Genomic DNA, 17,380 nt, shown 5'->3' on the forward strand with positions numbered 1-17,380 from the left:
GAAACAAATTTAGTCAAGGTCGATAGTGCTTAAAAGAAAAAGCTTAATAGCCATCAACGTTTCGAAGTATGATCAATTGGAAAAGCACTATATATTACTGATCGATCACTCAATCGAATAAGCTTCATGCATGTTGTTTTATGGCTACGAAAATTGTGGCACTGATCAAGACAGTGACAAACTTTACAGAAAAAGGATCGCGATTAGTAAATAACTTAACAAGATTAATGTGATCATTTAATCACCTAGCTTATTGTTTATTTAAAGTAAGCTATAGTATTAATAGCTAGATTATATATAGCACGGCTTGCTTGTTGCATACACAATCCTCAAAAATTTCAAACACAACATGTAACACAATGTTCTTGTTATACACATTGGTCATATATTAAACAAAATATATTTTTGGATGACTAAACAGCAAAAACACTGCTAAGTTAATGCTTTTAAAGTTCATTACAATCCGTTACTCTAGTTAAGCTTCCTTTAAAATGAAGATTGAAATGAGATCATTTGCAATTCTCGATCACCCCATGCGCATTCTCATATATAAACTTTTACCATAGAGAACTGCGGCTTTTTCACCAACAAAGTTCTTCGAGTCGTGTCATTCAGCAAGAATGAAGCCAAGAGAAACATATAGAAACCAAAAGGGACCGCATCATGGAAGTATCAGCCACTAACACTCTGCTAATGGAGTGCTCTTGTATGAAGGCATTTGATTTGAAACAAGTATTTCTTCACGAAACTCCCATTTTGATGACTTGCAAGTGAATTGCCAGGGCAGGTTGTTCGCTGATATTAAGGGTTGAGTGTATTGGGCATTAGGAGTGTGGAATTGCAAGTTCGTTGTAATTTCAAGTTGTTATATATATGTTGTAAAATTGCACCCTGTGCAATAATTTGAAGTGTGAAGAAACATAAAATTGCTTCAACTTGTGAATAAATTGGTATAAATTTTTGGGTTTGAATTGAAGTCCAAGCAAAATCAGTGTTTTGTTTCAATCTTTTTCAGCAGCAGAAATGAGAAGAATTTGAAGGATGAAATTATGAAGAAAACTCATAAAAGGTAAGAAATAGATAGGAGATTCAGGGTTAGGGCTCGACTGTGTTTCGTATATGACTACGGGAACACAAAAATAAAAGAAATGATAATTATTATGAGTTGAGGCCTAATCTAATTCGATTACAAAACGGAATGATTATGAATTAAGCCCGATTGAATTAAGTTGAAAATGCAACCATGAATGAAAATCAACCAATAGCATTCTAATGGTTCAAGATTTCAAATAATATATAGGAATGATTTAGAGTTTACAGGATGAATACTCTAATCATGAAACAAAACAAAGGATCCTTATCCTAACTCAAAGCCTCGGTGGAGTTGAAGGTGCTAAAATCTGGGAAGCCTTTGGTTCCAGATTATGTGCCATGACATTTGTTCGCGGAACCTCCTTTAAGCTATTTGGTCGACTTTGGTGGGATGAAGTTGTGTCCACGCTGTGGCAACAAGGGCATAATCTCATAACTGGTCTCTTCTCGACCCAAAAGAAGGCAGAGTTCATAGCCTCCGAGAGAATGTAAGGCTACAAGGATTTCCAGATTGTTATAAACTTTGCAGCCCTATCAAACAGAGGTACATGTAAGTTGGAAATGCGGTTACTGTTCCAATGGCCCTTGACCTCGGACACACATTAGGATTAGCCTATTCAAGGACTCTTTGACGACAAGTCGTTGACGACTCTCCTGTTTAAGTAGCCATGCTGTCTAGCCCGTCCTTTAGCTGTAGTTGATGATGATAATTCAAGTTGAGCTCGTGCTCTCTCTTCAATCCATGTCTTTTCCATTGTATCCTAATTTCTTCCATTTTGATTTGGAATGTCCTTTCGAGCTAAGAATGCACTTCAGGCCCTGGAATTGTATGATTGAATGTTTGTACAATTGATGATATTATTTATAATGACTTAAGATTCACACTTTGGTGTGATGACTTTGCCAAAAAAATTAAATAACTTTTAAAATATGTAGACATTTAGAGCAAAATTATGATTTGTAAACGTTGAGGTGTCTTCAAAAAACAATTTATATATAATGAACTCTCACCCTCTTGGGTGCACAGGACGCTCCATCATCGTGAACTCGTATAAGTGGAGGGCGTACAACCTATGGTAAAAAAGAAAAACAAAGCACCGCTACAGTGCTCGATCCTCAAATGAAGAGAAAAATGTTCGCTGCTTGTTAGTGGTAAAATAGTCTCAGCTACATTGAGTGTAAGAATTCAGTGACTCAAACAATGATGTGGTGGCTAAAGGTATCATTGTCAAGATCAGAGCTGGATGTTTCCATCACAAGTCTTGTTCACTTCAGCGTAGAGTCCCGATCAACATGTTGTTCTCTTCGTTCTTGAAATACCACTCATACAGGAAGTAGTATATATTAGAGTCAAATGATGATAGAAAGAATGAATCTTGCAGGTTAGAGTGCAACGACCGGTAGTTTTGAGAAAACTTTGGCAAGAACGGCTGTGGAAGGCTTTGTTATCGAAGAGGAATGAAATGGAACTCCAGAATTAACCAATTGTGAGAGAATGATCAATAAGTATAATGAGCTCATTTCATATATCTAATGTATAAGGACACTACTTCAAATTACGGTCAATATAACGAAGGTATAAGGATCATGTACAACTGCTGAAACGTGCTATGGCCCGTACAGGATCCAAGTCTTTGACAAAAACACCTACATGCTGAAAATCTTGTTTGTCAAAATGTCTAAAATATTCAATTTTGATAAAATGCCCTTGAATTTAGATGAAATTTTCAAAACCCCAATTTTTGTCATTCAAAATTTCATGCAGTACATCATCTTAAGAAATGAAGGCTTCTTATAACATAAACTATCACACCTAAACAGCTCCATTAACAACAAATGGCCATTGCATTAGAGTTGCTCCCAGAATCCCTAAACCCCAGAAACAGAGAAACATGGTTGAAACTTGAAACCTCAGTTGCATTAAATTATACGAGGACGGCGTCTTATCACCGAGCTGACGAGAAGATCAGGGGAAAAGATTCTCAAACACCAATGTCTTTGGGTGTAGAAAAAACATCATTTGTATCTCCAGGTTCTTGTAAGAAAGCGGGCTCTTGTTCTGAGGTGGATTGCCACCAGATAACTGGCTTCATCAGAAGCACCTTTGGCACATGTTCAATGCAATGGTATCAACAAACTACACTTTTATATCTTTTTGGAGGAGAATGGAGAGAGATGTGCACTCCCCTGAAGTCTGAACAAGCAATCAACAGAGGCTGCCGGGAAGTATCTTGGAGAATCTTTGACACTCATCCATCTTTGAATTTCCAGATTTTCAATAATCTTAATATGTTTGCTTACATTTATTTCTTTATATTCATTCTCTTTTTAAAAATTACCAGAGCAAAAATTGTAAAATAAAATATGAATCTGTACATTACCATTGAATGAAACTTGCAACTCACAAGCACTTTCTCCATCTTGTGTTATTTAACATGGGTAGACAAATTTCTAGCATTACTCCAAAAATTCCACCAGACTACAACATATTGCATTACAACATTTGATAAAAGACCTAGATACAAAATATTTACATAAAAATATGTGACAGCTGACTAACCCATACATTACACGACGTTTGACTTGAACAGAGTAATCAAACCAGCAAAACTAACTAGTCACAATCAAACACCTAAAAAACAAAAACAAAAACAACTATTGCTTCACTGCCACTGATATGTAAATATCATCGTATAATAAGGGCACGCTAAAGGAAAATGGTTATGTCAACTTATCTTTGTAGCCCGTAAGGCTTGGGGATATATAAAATAGAGGCAGTGAGGTATAATCTACAACCGAAGAATGGTTCTAAGCGTGTCAGAGAGATTTTGAATAGTTCGCTGCTCCTGGGTTGCTTGCAACTCCTGTAGTGGCATATCTTCGTAACACCTAATATAGCAAGTAAAACAATTATGCAAAGAAACACGAAATTTACATAGGAATCCAATACACGCCTAAGAGGAACTGAAAGGAATCATCATATCAGTATTCTTTATTGACACAAGTAGGGAGGTTAAAACCTATATAGTTCTCCATTACGCGCATTTGCACAAATTAACCTACTACGATAATTTGCACATTGAGTTGGAAGAAAGGAAAAAAATTGGTGCAAAAGCTGAAGGAACGTACATCTTATGATAAGCTAAAGCCTGTGCCAAATTCATTAGAGTAGAACTTGAGGTCAATCTTTGGCAAATGCTTGGAGGAAGTGGCATCTGCTGCATGACAGTTAGCAAATCAATGTAAGTGACTATAACAAGTGCACAACAAACAATTATGCATGACGAGTGCACAAACACACACACAGTCACCTCATTTATTCCTCTGCGACCCTTCTTGGACTGCCCATCGCCACCAAAAAGCTCTTGCAATGCTTCTACTGTTCCAGTTCCACCTGTATCCTGTTGCATGCCGCCAAGCACATTGTCTGAAAGGAGAGCAATAGGCGATATATCTGTCGCCCTTAAGAATGGTATGGGCACTGTATTACCAGCGGCATAAATGGACCAAAGCTGAAAGAAGAGAGAAAAAAGTAAACGGGTGATAAATCTTAGACACCAGTCTCGCAGTAGACATTCATGAAAGCAGAGCAGAGTACAAAAGATAAGGCAATTAACTTTAAAAAAATAAATAATATGTCCTTGTCCTTGTATACTTACAAATCACAAAGGAGTGACAAAACCAAAAAGCACAATCTTTGCTCAAAAGGAGTGATTACTTGCGTGAATATTATACTTGACGGAAAATATATAAATCAAATTACAAAAAATACCTTATCTTGTAAAGCGAATTTGCGGTTGACTGTTTCATTCTTAAGTGTACTATTTCCTATATCACTACCAATTCCAGCTTGTGCTCGATAAGTGCCTTTTGTTTTAAGGTTCTGCTCTGTTGAATTACTAACAGATGGTAAAGCCGGTTGTATTGTATCTGCAGTAGGACCAGATCCTCTAAAAGAGGCAGTGTTCATGTCGCCAACTTTTAGACTCCCAACCCTAAAATGTATCCACAAAAGAAAGCAAACTACATTAGAACACATGAGGAATGAAAAGGAAAAAAAGAGGGAAGGTTCTCTAGTAAGCATATAATGCACGTTTTACAAGTTTGCAAAGGTAAAACCGGTTAAATTATGGGTTGCCAATTTTTTTGAAAAATATAGGCAGTAGAGGTAAATGGGAATTACATTTTCATGTGACAATGTCATAATAAATTTTTGTGCCTATCTCTATTTAAAGCCATTAAATACAGGTGGCTCTAACAAAATTTATGAATGGCTGTGAAGAGAGTCAAGTACAAAATTGACACATGAGTTTGTCATGTAAAAATCTAAGGAAATTCATTGTTAGAGATAAAAGGCAAGTAAGTACCCAGGGTCAGATAATCTGCCTCCTGTGCTGCTGGTGAAAGCCGTTTTATAACTAGCAGAATATGTATCCTGTGTGGTCTTAAATTCATCCCCATGGACTATCATAGTGCCAAAATTACCTGCCAATATACCAAATTCCAAATAATTACGATGCATAAGATTAAATTCATGATTAAGAAAATAGGTCTTTCGATTTAAAAACTAATTTCAATGTGATAAACATGCATTTGACAATTGCTAGTAATCACCACCAAACCAGTCCAACAAAAGCTACGTTCAAGTTCCCACAAGTATGTCCAACAAAGATTGTAAAATTAAGTTAAACCGGGATTTGAGGGTTACAGCCTCTGTGTGAAAATTATCTATGAAGTGAAATTGGCATGCCCACTTATTTTCTCCCATCCTAGAACGTGAAACACATCCTTTATGTAACAATAAGAAATAATCAACCTTGACAATAACTAAAATCAGGCTACAGATAAGACACAAGAACGGGCAGACCTTCACTATTGTCAACCTCATCCACCCTTTGCAGCTTCCTCGTAGTTCCATGTGATGAGATATAAGCTGCCTCCTCAACGCCCATGTTCTGAGGTCTGGATGGAACAGTATCTCCGTACTCGTCATTAAGTATGGAAGCTATCATTGGCTCCTTCAGATTAAGAATGTTTATTACACACAGAATTATTTTCTGCTTTTTCAACTATGCAAATCCAGATAGATGAGAAGAACGAATCTGAGTAGAAGTGTATGTGTGTGAAAAACCAAAAGAGAGAAGAGGGATGGGAGGAAGTTTAAATCATACCTGATCTCCTGCAGCAGCTGGAGCAAGAGTTTGCACCTGTAAAGCCATTGAAGCCCTGACTTGCCTTGCCTTTTCTAATTTTGGAAACATTGCAGCAGATCCAACTTTCCATTTTTCAAAAAATTTGTGCTGTGCAGCCAAAAAAGAACTTGACTCAATGGAAACACCGAACAGTTGAAGAAAATATATGCAATTGCAAACTTGATAAGCATAAACCACGGTAGTTTAAAAATTTATAAAGACGCATTTCGAGTTTGTTTAGAAACCAAATACAAGCAATGGCCAAAATAAAAGCTCATGCGTGACCAGTCACCACTTAAATTATTACCATGGTCATTTTAGATAATCTGTGTATGTTTTGAACGATTATTTTCTTTATCATACTAATATGTGCTGCAGGAAATGTTAAATATTAAAACAGTATATATAAGCATTCACATTTAATTTATTATTATAGTCAAGTCATAACAAGAATCAAGTTTCACAATTTAATTTAAAGAATCATATCACAAAAATTAAATTTGTTTATATTGGGAAGGATCAACTATGAAAGCTAAATGCTAATTACAGAGAGAGATCGAGATATATTGATGAAATCAAAAACATCTGTACAAGATTTTCATTGATTTGTAAAAGATATAACAGGGTTCCTGGAGAGTTCTAAACCAATTCGGATTCAAATGCTAAAATTTCAGCAGTCAAAGATATATATATATATATATATATACAAGTCGTTTACAACTAACTAGCATAAGAACAGAATAAGATATAGAAGACTTTACTATAACTACTAAGTTTGCACCAAGAGTTAACTCTGAGCCCTTATCTTTTTAACTTTGAACATATCAAAGACTAAGACATTTGTGCATGCTTTTGCATATAATATAGTCTTAGTTGGAGAGTTGAGAAAAGAAAAATGAAAAGGTAGAGATATGGAGAACAATGGCCTTGGAAGCACATAAAAATAAAATTTTGAAAAAAAGAGAGCAGAAATAGTTCAGAAAAAATTCAGTAATCTCCTTCTTAACAACAATTTAAGAAACTTCAGTTAAAACTAAATACTTAAATCGAAGTATATAATAAGGATAAATTAATATTCTGACAGTTGAAACAAATATTTTAACCAACTGATATATTAGCGGCTACACCTTCCTCTACATTTACTGTAACTATTGTTTTTTCTTATTTCTTCTAAGAAATTTTCTATAGTTAATATACAACCAGCTCTGAATGAGTAAAACTCTTCAAAATCAGTAGATTTTTATCCGAAACATATAACTGAGCATACCTTCAACATCTCAGATGCAGCAGGGCGGAGTCGAGGTTCTTTGGTCAGGCACTTTGCAACAAAATCATGGAAATACAGAGACCTACAGAAGAAAAATCAAATTTAAAAACACCATCATATACATTACACAAAGATACCTTCACGAAAGTGAGACTACTCAACTCTCAGGCGCCATCAAGATATTGGCTCTGGGAAAATGAGATTACGAAAGTAGCACACTAAGAGTGAGTAATGACTACTAACTAGCAAATAACGATAAGAGGTGATGCACTTATGCCATTGGACAAAGAAGACAAGTATTTTTTAAATATTGCGATAACAGAATAAGTTTTGTTGAGATAGAGAAGAAATTACAATGAATTTGGAATACAAGGAGTTCTTTAACTAAAAAGCAACATATGAGTTTTTGTTCAGACTTCAAATCTAATTACATAGGTCAACTGAAGAAGTTCTTGCTTAACACATGTATCTTAGATGCAACATATGAGAAAAGATTTTGTTAAATCAAGGTCTCACTTTAACTATACATGTGGTTTAAATTTGGTGGCATCTTAATATGGGGTCCATTTATCAAAAGTTCGCAATAAAGCTCTGCCCAAGGCAGAAACTCATCACTGCCTTTAAAAAGATAAAAACAAGCACAGAATATAATATGATATAGCATATGGAAAATATCCCATTGAATTAGTAAACCAAATAGCATCATGGATCATTAACCAACTGTTTGAAGCTCACTGCTTTACAAATTATCTGCAAAAAGAGCTCAGAGTATAGACTATAGAAACAAACCATTTTTCTTTATCCTCAAGCATTGGAGCTGGTTCAATGGATATCATGAATAAAACCTACAAAGGAAAAACAAAAATTTATAACTCCCCTCACCTCAAAAGGAAAACAAACCATGATCTTGACTATCCCAAAAATATCCAATTACCAAATAAATATTTGAAGAATTAAAAGCCCATGGTACATACCTTCAAACAAATGTTATTCTAGTAAATTAGTTGAGCTTGCAGACAACCAAAATTTCAATATTTCCTTATATGTCATAATACCAAAATAGGGAAGCATGCCGAAGTTGATATTTTCTTCAAAAAAAAAACACTACTCCCACCGTCCCAAAATAACTGAGCCATTTGTAAAAAAAAATTGTCCCAAAATAACTGACAAAGGCACTTAAAACAATTTTTTTCTCTCTCTCTCTCTTTCACTTATACATTTTTCTTAATGTGTGAAATAATCAAATGGCTCACTTAATTTGGGACGGAGGGAGTAATAGTAATACAAATAAATTTCTCCAAGAATGCAAGAATCTATGTAGCTTCTTCTGACAGAAGAAACAACCTATATAATGTATCTCCTTACACATTGATTCTCACAAACTCATCTATTGCTGAAAAAACTTCATACATCATATTTTTACAGCAAGGAAAATTTGCAAAAAATAACTACTTTGACGTAATTTAGATAAAAAGTTTACACCTATCACAAACAAATATAACAGATACCATAAATCTGAATTTTGAAATAAGTAGAATTTAGATCCTCTTTCATAATTAAGTAATAGTCCACCAAAAAACTGTGATAGGTTTGTTAGTTAAAGGAGTTTGAGCTAGTTAGTTAGTAGTTGAGAACAGGGAATAAAATAAATAGAGAAATCAGGCAAGTTGTCAACCAATAAGAAGAAGGGTTGAGAGGGACAGATAATCTGGTCATTTGAAAGACAGCCAGGGCCTTTGAACATAGGGAGGGAGCAGAGCCTTACAATTGATAGAATTTTATCGATTCTTTGTAATAAGGTACCAGATTTCTATCACTCTAATAACACGGGAGATCAAATATATATTCCCTCCATCTCCTTGCATCTCAAATGTCATGTCTATTTCTCTCAGTTACTCTTCTGTTTCTCCCTCCTAATTCACCTATACAAAGATCCAAGTTTCTCCTAACAAAGTGACTAACATGTTGTAGTGGATGAAATAATCAATCATCTGAACATTATATGAACATTAATACAAATTACCAGATAAAAATTACTTATGAAAAAAGGGGAGGAGAAGAGTTCATGCAAACACTTATCATTAACAAACCAGTAAAAATCAAAGTTTTAAGTTACTAACCCTCATCGGATGTACTGATGATCTTGGAGGGACACCCTGAAAATTACAAGAGAATGAGTGCTTTTTTTAGTGCAGCATCAGGATATAAAACGAGATCTAAGATGACGTTTCCATTTAATTGCATGATACAATAAGCAACAGTTTATGGATAACAACCCAACCACATAGCGATAGAATGTGTAGTGTTTCTTCTCAAAACACAAATAAAACTGCAACAAATGTGTCTTCAAGGAAGAAAGGCAAAAAGAAGGGAGGGGTAACAGAACAGTAAGTATAAATCAATTGCAAATATCTTAAAGTTGGGAGCCAAAATGGGGGAAAGAAAAGGAACAATATATAGTAGAGACGCCACTAGATAAACTAACAGATCGCTTGGAAGCCATAGAATTTAAAATATAAGCTATGGATATACCTCAGCCATTTCAATTGCAGACACACCAAGAGCCCAGACATCTACCTGAAAATCATAGTTAAATAAGTAAAACCATATCTTATACAGGTCTGACCAATAATCTAACTGCAATAAATACTATAGAACTATTTGTTCCTTTCATGTTTCATGAAATAGAAGCGACCAAGCAAAGAACTAACATCATAAACAACTGTCCTTTACACTACTTATCATGTCTCCACGTTACTACTCCTTTTCATGTGGTCTATGGGAAAAAGCCTCCTATAGTTGTTCGGTTTATAGAAAGAGAAACTTACGCAGAAGCTGTGGCACAGAACTTAATGAAAGATACGAAGCTCTTAATCAAATGAAGCATCACTTAATTATAGCATAGGAGAAGATGAAGCATTATGAAAGCAAGGAAAGAAGGGAACAATATTTTGTTGTAGGGGATAGGTTTTTCTTAAAGTTGAGATCACAAACAGTAATCTGTTGCTATGAGCAACCAGAAATTGGCTCCCTGATATTATTGCCCATTTAAAATTCTAGAAAATTACGGAGGAAAAAAGAAGTTAAGGCACGTGGACATAAGGCAGGGAGAAGATGCAGTACAGTGCCAACAAAAGAAGGTGCACAAGCACATCTAAGAAAGCACAATACCTTTCCATCATAGCGACTTTCCTGAATGACTTCCGGAGCCATCCAATGAGGGGTTCCAATGAACTACAAGCACATTAAACAGAAACATCAAAAGTCCTGCCATGATAAAAAGAATAAATAATAGGTCCATATAAAATGGGCAGAAACACCTCAATGCAAATCAAAATGCTTTTGAATATAATTATATAACAAGTTCACGTCACATTCAAGAATGCTAAAGGGAAAAAGCTCGAGGTTTGAAATGTCTTATAACTCCATAGAAGTCAAATTATTAAGGGAAAACACTTTGAATTTTTTTAAAGGTAAAGTACTTTGAACATGACAGCAAGGAACATTCAAGTAAATATAATGGGACTGAGAACAACTGCTAAGCCACAATAAGTTGCACACAGAAACTAGGATGGGGAATTTAATATTTCCTATTGTACAAGTTAAATAGAATTAGACGCACCAAAAGCCAATGTCATTGGCATGATTCTGACGCAATGCACAAAGGACAATCATCTCAATCTCAGTTAATGGATGAAAAGAACATGAATCTCAATAAACAAACACATAAATATATAAATGTACAGGGACAGATGTTCGATAGCTAAAAGGAAGTTGGATGCATGTTTTATTTCATTTAAAACCTGAAAAGTTTATTCAAACAAAAAACATAAAGATATGTCCCCCAATAGGACGAGCATTTAATGGCACTTATTTTCTTTAGTTCCAATTTAGTATCTGTTTCAAAATTGGAATACGATGAGGTAAGAAAAGTTTGTTCCTGACTTCACTGTTTAATATAAAATTAACAATCTTACATCAACACCATATCTTTGTCATTTATGATTTTAAAACCATGTTCCTACTTCTCACTTCATATATTATATGACACAATAATATTAAAACAATCTTAAACACAACAACTACCGTATTGCGCTTTGACATAGTCCTTGTAAGCTGTGCAGCAACACCAAAATCCCCTGTCATTAAAAACCAGGAATCTAAATCAGTCTGTTGCTAAAGGTCCAAGAATATCAGTGCCTTGGATATAAATCTTTATTATAATATCTTGCTACTTTATCTAAGAAGTATGCTACGGTCAATTTTATCCTTGATAAGTTGATATACATAATGAAGTCAAGCTCATAAATGCTTCTGACGTTCTATGAAGCACGGACACTCCTCTGATTAGGCGTGTCCCGGTGTCGGACAGTCGTGTCCGACAGGTGTCCGACACCGACACTTATAATTGTACTTAATTATGATTTTCTCAAATTATTAGCGGTGTCGGAGTGTCAGTGTCCGTGTCGTGTCCGGTGTCCGTATCCGTGCTTCATAGCAATGACAACTGAATTGAAATGCGTCAAACGGACATTATGAATATCAATGTTATTTTGAATAATATCAATTACTTCACATGTACTACTTTTTTCAAAAATAGACTTGAAAATAAGAATAAAAAATATATATGAAGAGCAATTCCAAAACATTGACTATCAAATAATAGAATTAAATTTCTTTAAATTTTATCATTTTAAAAGGCATCAGGAATAGGATTAAACCTAAGATGTCTATAACTTTATCTAGGAAAAGATGTTATTATAATAAAATATCAAAATTTAAATGCCGTCAATGTTAATTTCAGTGAACATTGGGAGAATAAAAATAGGAGTGGAAGAGAGCATCGCTGGTTAACTAAATAAAATCTTAAATGTCACATTCTTCTTCCAAACACCTAATATTGATGTGTGCATCATGGTAGTCAAATCGGGATACGTATTGTGTATCGTTCGACCACTTTTTTGGATCGTGTATCGTAAGATACATGAACAAAAAAAAATATGACTTAAAATATCATATATAAACTCCAAAATACTTCAAATATCATATATAAACTTCAAGATAATTCACAACTCAAATCATAAACAAAAGTAAATAACATAAAGCATCCTCAAATCAAACATATAAAGTGTATAGTGTAGAGAAACAGCGCGTGTATGTGTTGAAAGCCGTAAAGGAAGAGAAGGTAAGTGGCTTTTGGTCCAAATTAATTGGTAGGTTACAAAACAAAACTCTTGAATATAAAATGGTTTACTTGCAATATCTGATGGGTCACATAAACCAGACCCAAGAAAACCAAGTAAATTTGGGGTTTTCTGGCGGGTCATGCAAAACCTGACCGGCTCCAGAACTGATACATGAAAAAACGGGAAAAAATTTGGAATTTTTGCCGGGTCACGCAATCCGACCTGGTTTCTGCATCTGAAACGCAAATGTCACAGTATCGTAGGATACCAGATTGAATCGGTATACATGGCATACACCCGCGATACATGAGATACGCCGGGGATGCAATGTCATTTGGGATACAGACCCTGATACGTATCGCCCATGGCTGTTTTCGTATCGTATCGTGGGATACATGGGATACTAACTACACTGGCTTGCATGGCATACATCTATTAGAAGGCACAATAACAACCGTAAATGGAAAGATTAAGGGGCGGCTTAAATTGTAGACACCATGACAAACTGAAAAGTAAGCAACCATGTGATGAATATTACCTTCATCCTTAACTACCATTATAAGGGGACCAGTTACTTTACCGTTATGGTAGTTGAACTAACAATTTAGAATTTACAACGGGAGTTGTTTACAAGCAATCACTCTTTCTTAGCAGAATAGCCTCTAGATGGTATACAACATTTTAATATGAAGACTATAGCTCTAAACACCCATCACAATCATATAAGCCAAGACATCATAACTACTTCCTAAATAAAACATCAAGAAAAAGTAACAGCACTAAATAGTGAATTCCACTTTTTATTTGAGAGGAGGGAAAAATAAGGTAGTCAACATGTTCAATGTATTCTAATCATGATTTTCATGTTAAGGACACAATTATAATCATCAAAAAGTATAATTACTAAGCACACACTCAGCAAATGTTAAACAAATACAACAACTGTACTCACCTAGCTTGACATCTCCTTGTTCAGTTAATAAGATATTCCCACCTTTAATGTCTCTATGGACTTTAAAAATTGAGTGTAAATAATCAAGCCCCTGTGCATAATCCAGGAAGATATTAGAAGAAAAAAATAAACAATATCATTTTTATTTGCAGCAAATCTTACTCCAAATAATTCCGTTAAAAGTATTTTTTATTTGAAGCAATGAAGAACAGTTCAACTGAAAACCTAGGAAGAGGTTAACGGATAAATCTTTAAGTAGGACAACATCAGTAAATACATCCAGTTCCAAATTCCAATCCATTCAATCAACTATACCTTCAGTGCTTCTCTACAGATATATGCTATTTGACCCTCATCCAGTGCTTCATCAGTAACGTTCATCAGATCAGCAACACTACCACCACCACAGTATTCCATCACTATCTGCCAAAATCTTAATCAGTGATTCAGAAACCATAGTTTAACAAGCAACGTCAACCACATCGCTAATATATTTATACAATACAAAAAAGGGAGCCTCAGTAAAAATGACTGAAGAAAATAAGTCCTGGCAAAAGACACAACAAACAAATAACAAAATCCAAATACGTATAAATCCCTAAATAAATCATTAGCGACAATGGCAAACACATGAATATTCATAAATCACAAACAAAAAACCACTAAATCTAAAAAGGGTTTCAGAAAAGCAGTGTCATGCAAACAGTGATTTCAGGTTTAGGCAAAGTTTTCTTAGTTCTTACCCAAAGATACTCTTCTCCTTGATAGCTTCCGAGATAACGTACAACATTAGGATGATTACATTGTTGTAACATCTCAATCTCACCACGAATTTCCTCATATCCCTCCTCCTAATAAACACAACAATCATAATAGTTCATACTTCATTCAAAACAGTTCATACACAATCCAATCCAATTAATTAAATTGCAAAAAGAAACAAAAACTCACCCCTTCAGATAATGATATGACTTTGATAGCAACCATTTCAGAGGTTCTATAATCCCTAGCTTTATAAACAGCACCATATGAACCCTTCCCTGCAACAATTCCAAACACAAAACCATTATTAATTCATACAAACCAAAACAAAAATCAGCGAATACATAACGAAAAAGCTCGAATTGATCATTTTAGCTCTTACCAAGTTCATTGAGCAATTCATACTTAGTAGTAGGATCCTCTCTAATAACACTATCAGGAATCGAACTCGTCGAAACCTTCGTTGTTATAGCTTCATTCTGTGAAGATCCACTTCCTTTCCTCTGCTTCCCAAACTCTCCCACACCTTGCATACTCGCAATCGCTCTCTCCATCGTCGAACCACCACCGCCATCATTTCCGCTCGTCCTTCGCACCATCGTTCCACTCACAGACTCTCTCTCGCTATTCCTCACCGTCGACCGCATCACAAAAGTCGAAAATCCACCTCCGTCATCATCATCCTCATCGTTCAAAGCAGTCACCTGAGAAGAATTCCCGGTCTTCCACGTCAATCCCGCCGGTGAAGCCACACCGGAAGAAGACCGATCTCGCTGCCGGCTCCGATCGTTTTTCACGATCATAGTACCGAAATCACCAGATTCATCTTCGTCATCGTCGTAATCCATCGATGCTCCGCCGCCGAAGTCCTTGGGAAGACGTTTGAGAAGCGGAGGGAGAAAGGAATCTTCATCTTCATCATCGTCGTTGTCATCGTGGCCGTTGTCTTTGAACTTCATTGTTGCGTATGGATCTTCCTGTGCTTCCGCGCTGGCGGTTTTCCGCCGCCGGTTGGTTTCTCCGTCGTCATCGTCGTCGTTATGGATTACGAAAGTAGAGTAGATATCGGATTTGGGTCGGGTATTTCGGGTTCGCGGGGAGAAAGAGCCCCGATCCATTTTTTCAAACTGCAAAGAGTGTGAGAAGAAATCTATCTGTCCCGCACATTCACACCTTAGCTGAAACACTGACGAGCAAAATGCATGTGAAATTTTTTGAGAAATGATATTTGAACAACCATTTGTTAACAACTTCTATGACAATCTCATTTTTTTTATTTGTCAAAAATAATGGAGAGAAAAAAAAGAAGAGAGAGAAGAAGAATATAATGTGATTATGAGATAGAAAGTTGTATAAATGCTGTTAAAAACTGGTTGGACAAATATCATTTCTCAAATCTTTTACCCTTTCCAACAAATGTACCTTCACTTCTTAAAACTATCAAAGTGTCAATTTCACCCTTCTTTTTTTAATTTTCTACACCAAATTTTCACTCTCACTTTTAATATTTCTGGATTCGGTATGATTTTTCTTTTTATAAAAGATTTTCGAAAAACTTCACTTCAACTTTCTTGGATTTAGCATCAGTTCATCCTACGAGTTTTTCAGTATGTAAATGTTTTTCTATTTTGATAAAATTTCTAGAAAATTTTATGGATAGTGCATTTGGCTTGGGTGCCTTTCTTCCTATCTCTCTCTAAACCATTCATTCTCTCTCATCTAAATAATTTATTTTAATCATTCATCTAACATTCTCTCTCATCTAAAATAAATCAAAGGCACCAAAACCAAAGGCACTAAAATGCCATCCAAAATTTATTGGCTTAAATATGATAATCAACTTTGTAATTTGGGTCAGATTTAATTTTCCTCCATGTAAAAAAGAACTTTGAAATACATCCCTGTAAAAAAAAAAAATTGTTTGAAAAAGGTCTCTGACCCCACTTCATGTCAAACTTGGCATGTTATTCGCCATGTGACAGTTGCTGACTGTGCAACTTTTGCCACGTAGAAATCCACGTAATTAAAAAAAATAAAAATAAAAATCTAAAAATTATTTTTTTAATTTAAAAAATCTAAAAATAAATTTAAAAATCATAACATATTTTCGGAAAAAAAAACTTTGAAAATTAAAATTTTCGAAAACTTAATTTTTTGACATAAAAACTATTAAAATTAAAAAATGTGAAAATTAAATTTTCGGAAAATAGTTTTTTTAATTTGAAAATAATGACAATTATATTTTGAAAATAAATTCTAATTTCTTGTTCTTTTACGAAAATTTTAATTTAAAAAAAAATTATTGTTTTTTAGAAATTTCTGAATATATATTATTTTGAAAAAAAAAATTAATTTTATTTTGAAAATTATACAAAAAAATAAATCAGAAAATTATTTTAATATTTTAAAATTTATTTTCAGATTTTTTAAATTGTTTTTTTATTTATTTTATTATTTTAAAAACAATTTTCAGAATTTTAATTTTTTTTTAAAATTTAATATTATGTGGCACGCCACGTGGCAAAAGTTGCACAGTCAGCAACTGCCACGTGACCAAAACCATGCCAGATCAGCTGAATAGTGGGGTCAGGGACCTTTTTCAAACAAATTTTTTTTACAAGGACGATTATCATATTTAAGCCAAATTTATTATATAGTTTTTCAGTTTGAAAAAAATAGGCTCAAAGCATTTGTGACCCCTTAATTTTTAAAAAGTTACGATTTTTGTCCCCTAACAAAAAATTAACGATTTTACCTCTTATTTTTACAAAATGTTGCAAAGTTAGTGAGAAGGTGTCACGTGTCGCAAAATAGAGGATCAAAATCACAACTTTTTAAAATGATAAAGGTCAAAATATCTTATTTCTCTAATGATAGAGGGTCAAAAGAGTATATTTCCCTAAAATTAGAGGTTAAAAGAGCATATTTT

The 17,380-nt window shown here is 34.5% G+C and overlaps 1 protein-coding gene across 2 annotated transcripts; it reads right to left on the minus strand.

Moving 5' to 3' along the window:
• Window positions 1-3,442: 3,442 nt before the first annotated feature.
• Window positions 3,443-15,652, minus strand: LOC11427231 (serine/threonine-protein kinase dst2). Of its 2 annotated transcripts, none has more exons than XM_003614082.4 (18): window positions 14,834-15,652; window positions 14,641-14,729; window positions 14,433-14,540; window positions 14,005-14,112; window positions 13,690-13,780; window positions 11,638-11,690; window positions 10,723-10,785; window positions 10,084-10,128; window positions 9,672-9,707; window positions 8,341-8,396; window positions 7,552-7,633; window positions 6,264-6,392; window positions 5,960-6,110; window positions 5,460-5,577; window positions 4,865-5,087; window positions 4,404-4,604; window positions 4,222-4,310; window positions 3,443-3,981 (listed from the first exon to the last, which is right to left on the minus strand). In XM_003614082.4, the coding sequence occupies exons 1-18, from the start codon at window positions 15,567-15,569 to the stop codon at window positions 3,882-3,884; spliced, it is 2,478 nt and encodes an 825-aa protein (XP_003614130.1). In that variant the 5' UTR covers window positions 15,570-15,652; the 3' UTR covers window positions 3,443-3,881. The 2 variants fall into 2 exon arrangements, with proteins under 2 accessions (XP_003614130.1, XP_024639703.1); XM_024783935.2 differs by having other exon boundaries at window positions 3,481-3,981; window positions 4,222-4,307.
• Between the last annotated feature and the right edge of the window lie 1,728 nt (window positions 15,653-17,380).

This window comes from Medicago truncatula, chromosome 5 (assembly GCF_003473485.1).
Source record: "Medicago truncatula cultivar Jemalong A17 chromosome 5, MtrunA17r5.0-ANR, whole genome shotgun sequence".
Classification (NCBI taxonomy): Eukaryota; Viridiplantae; Streptophyta; class Magnoliopsida; order Fabales; family Fabaceae; genus Medicago; species Medicago truncatula.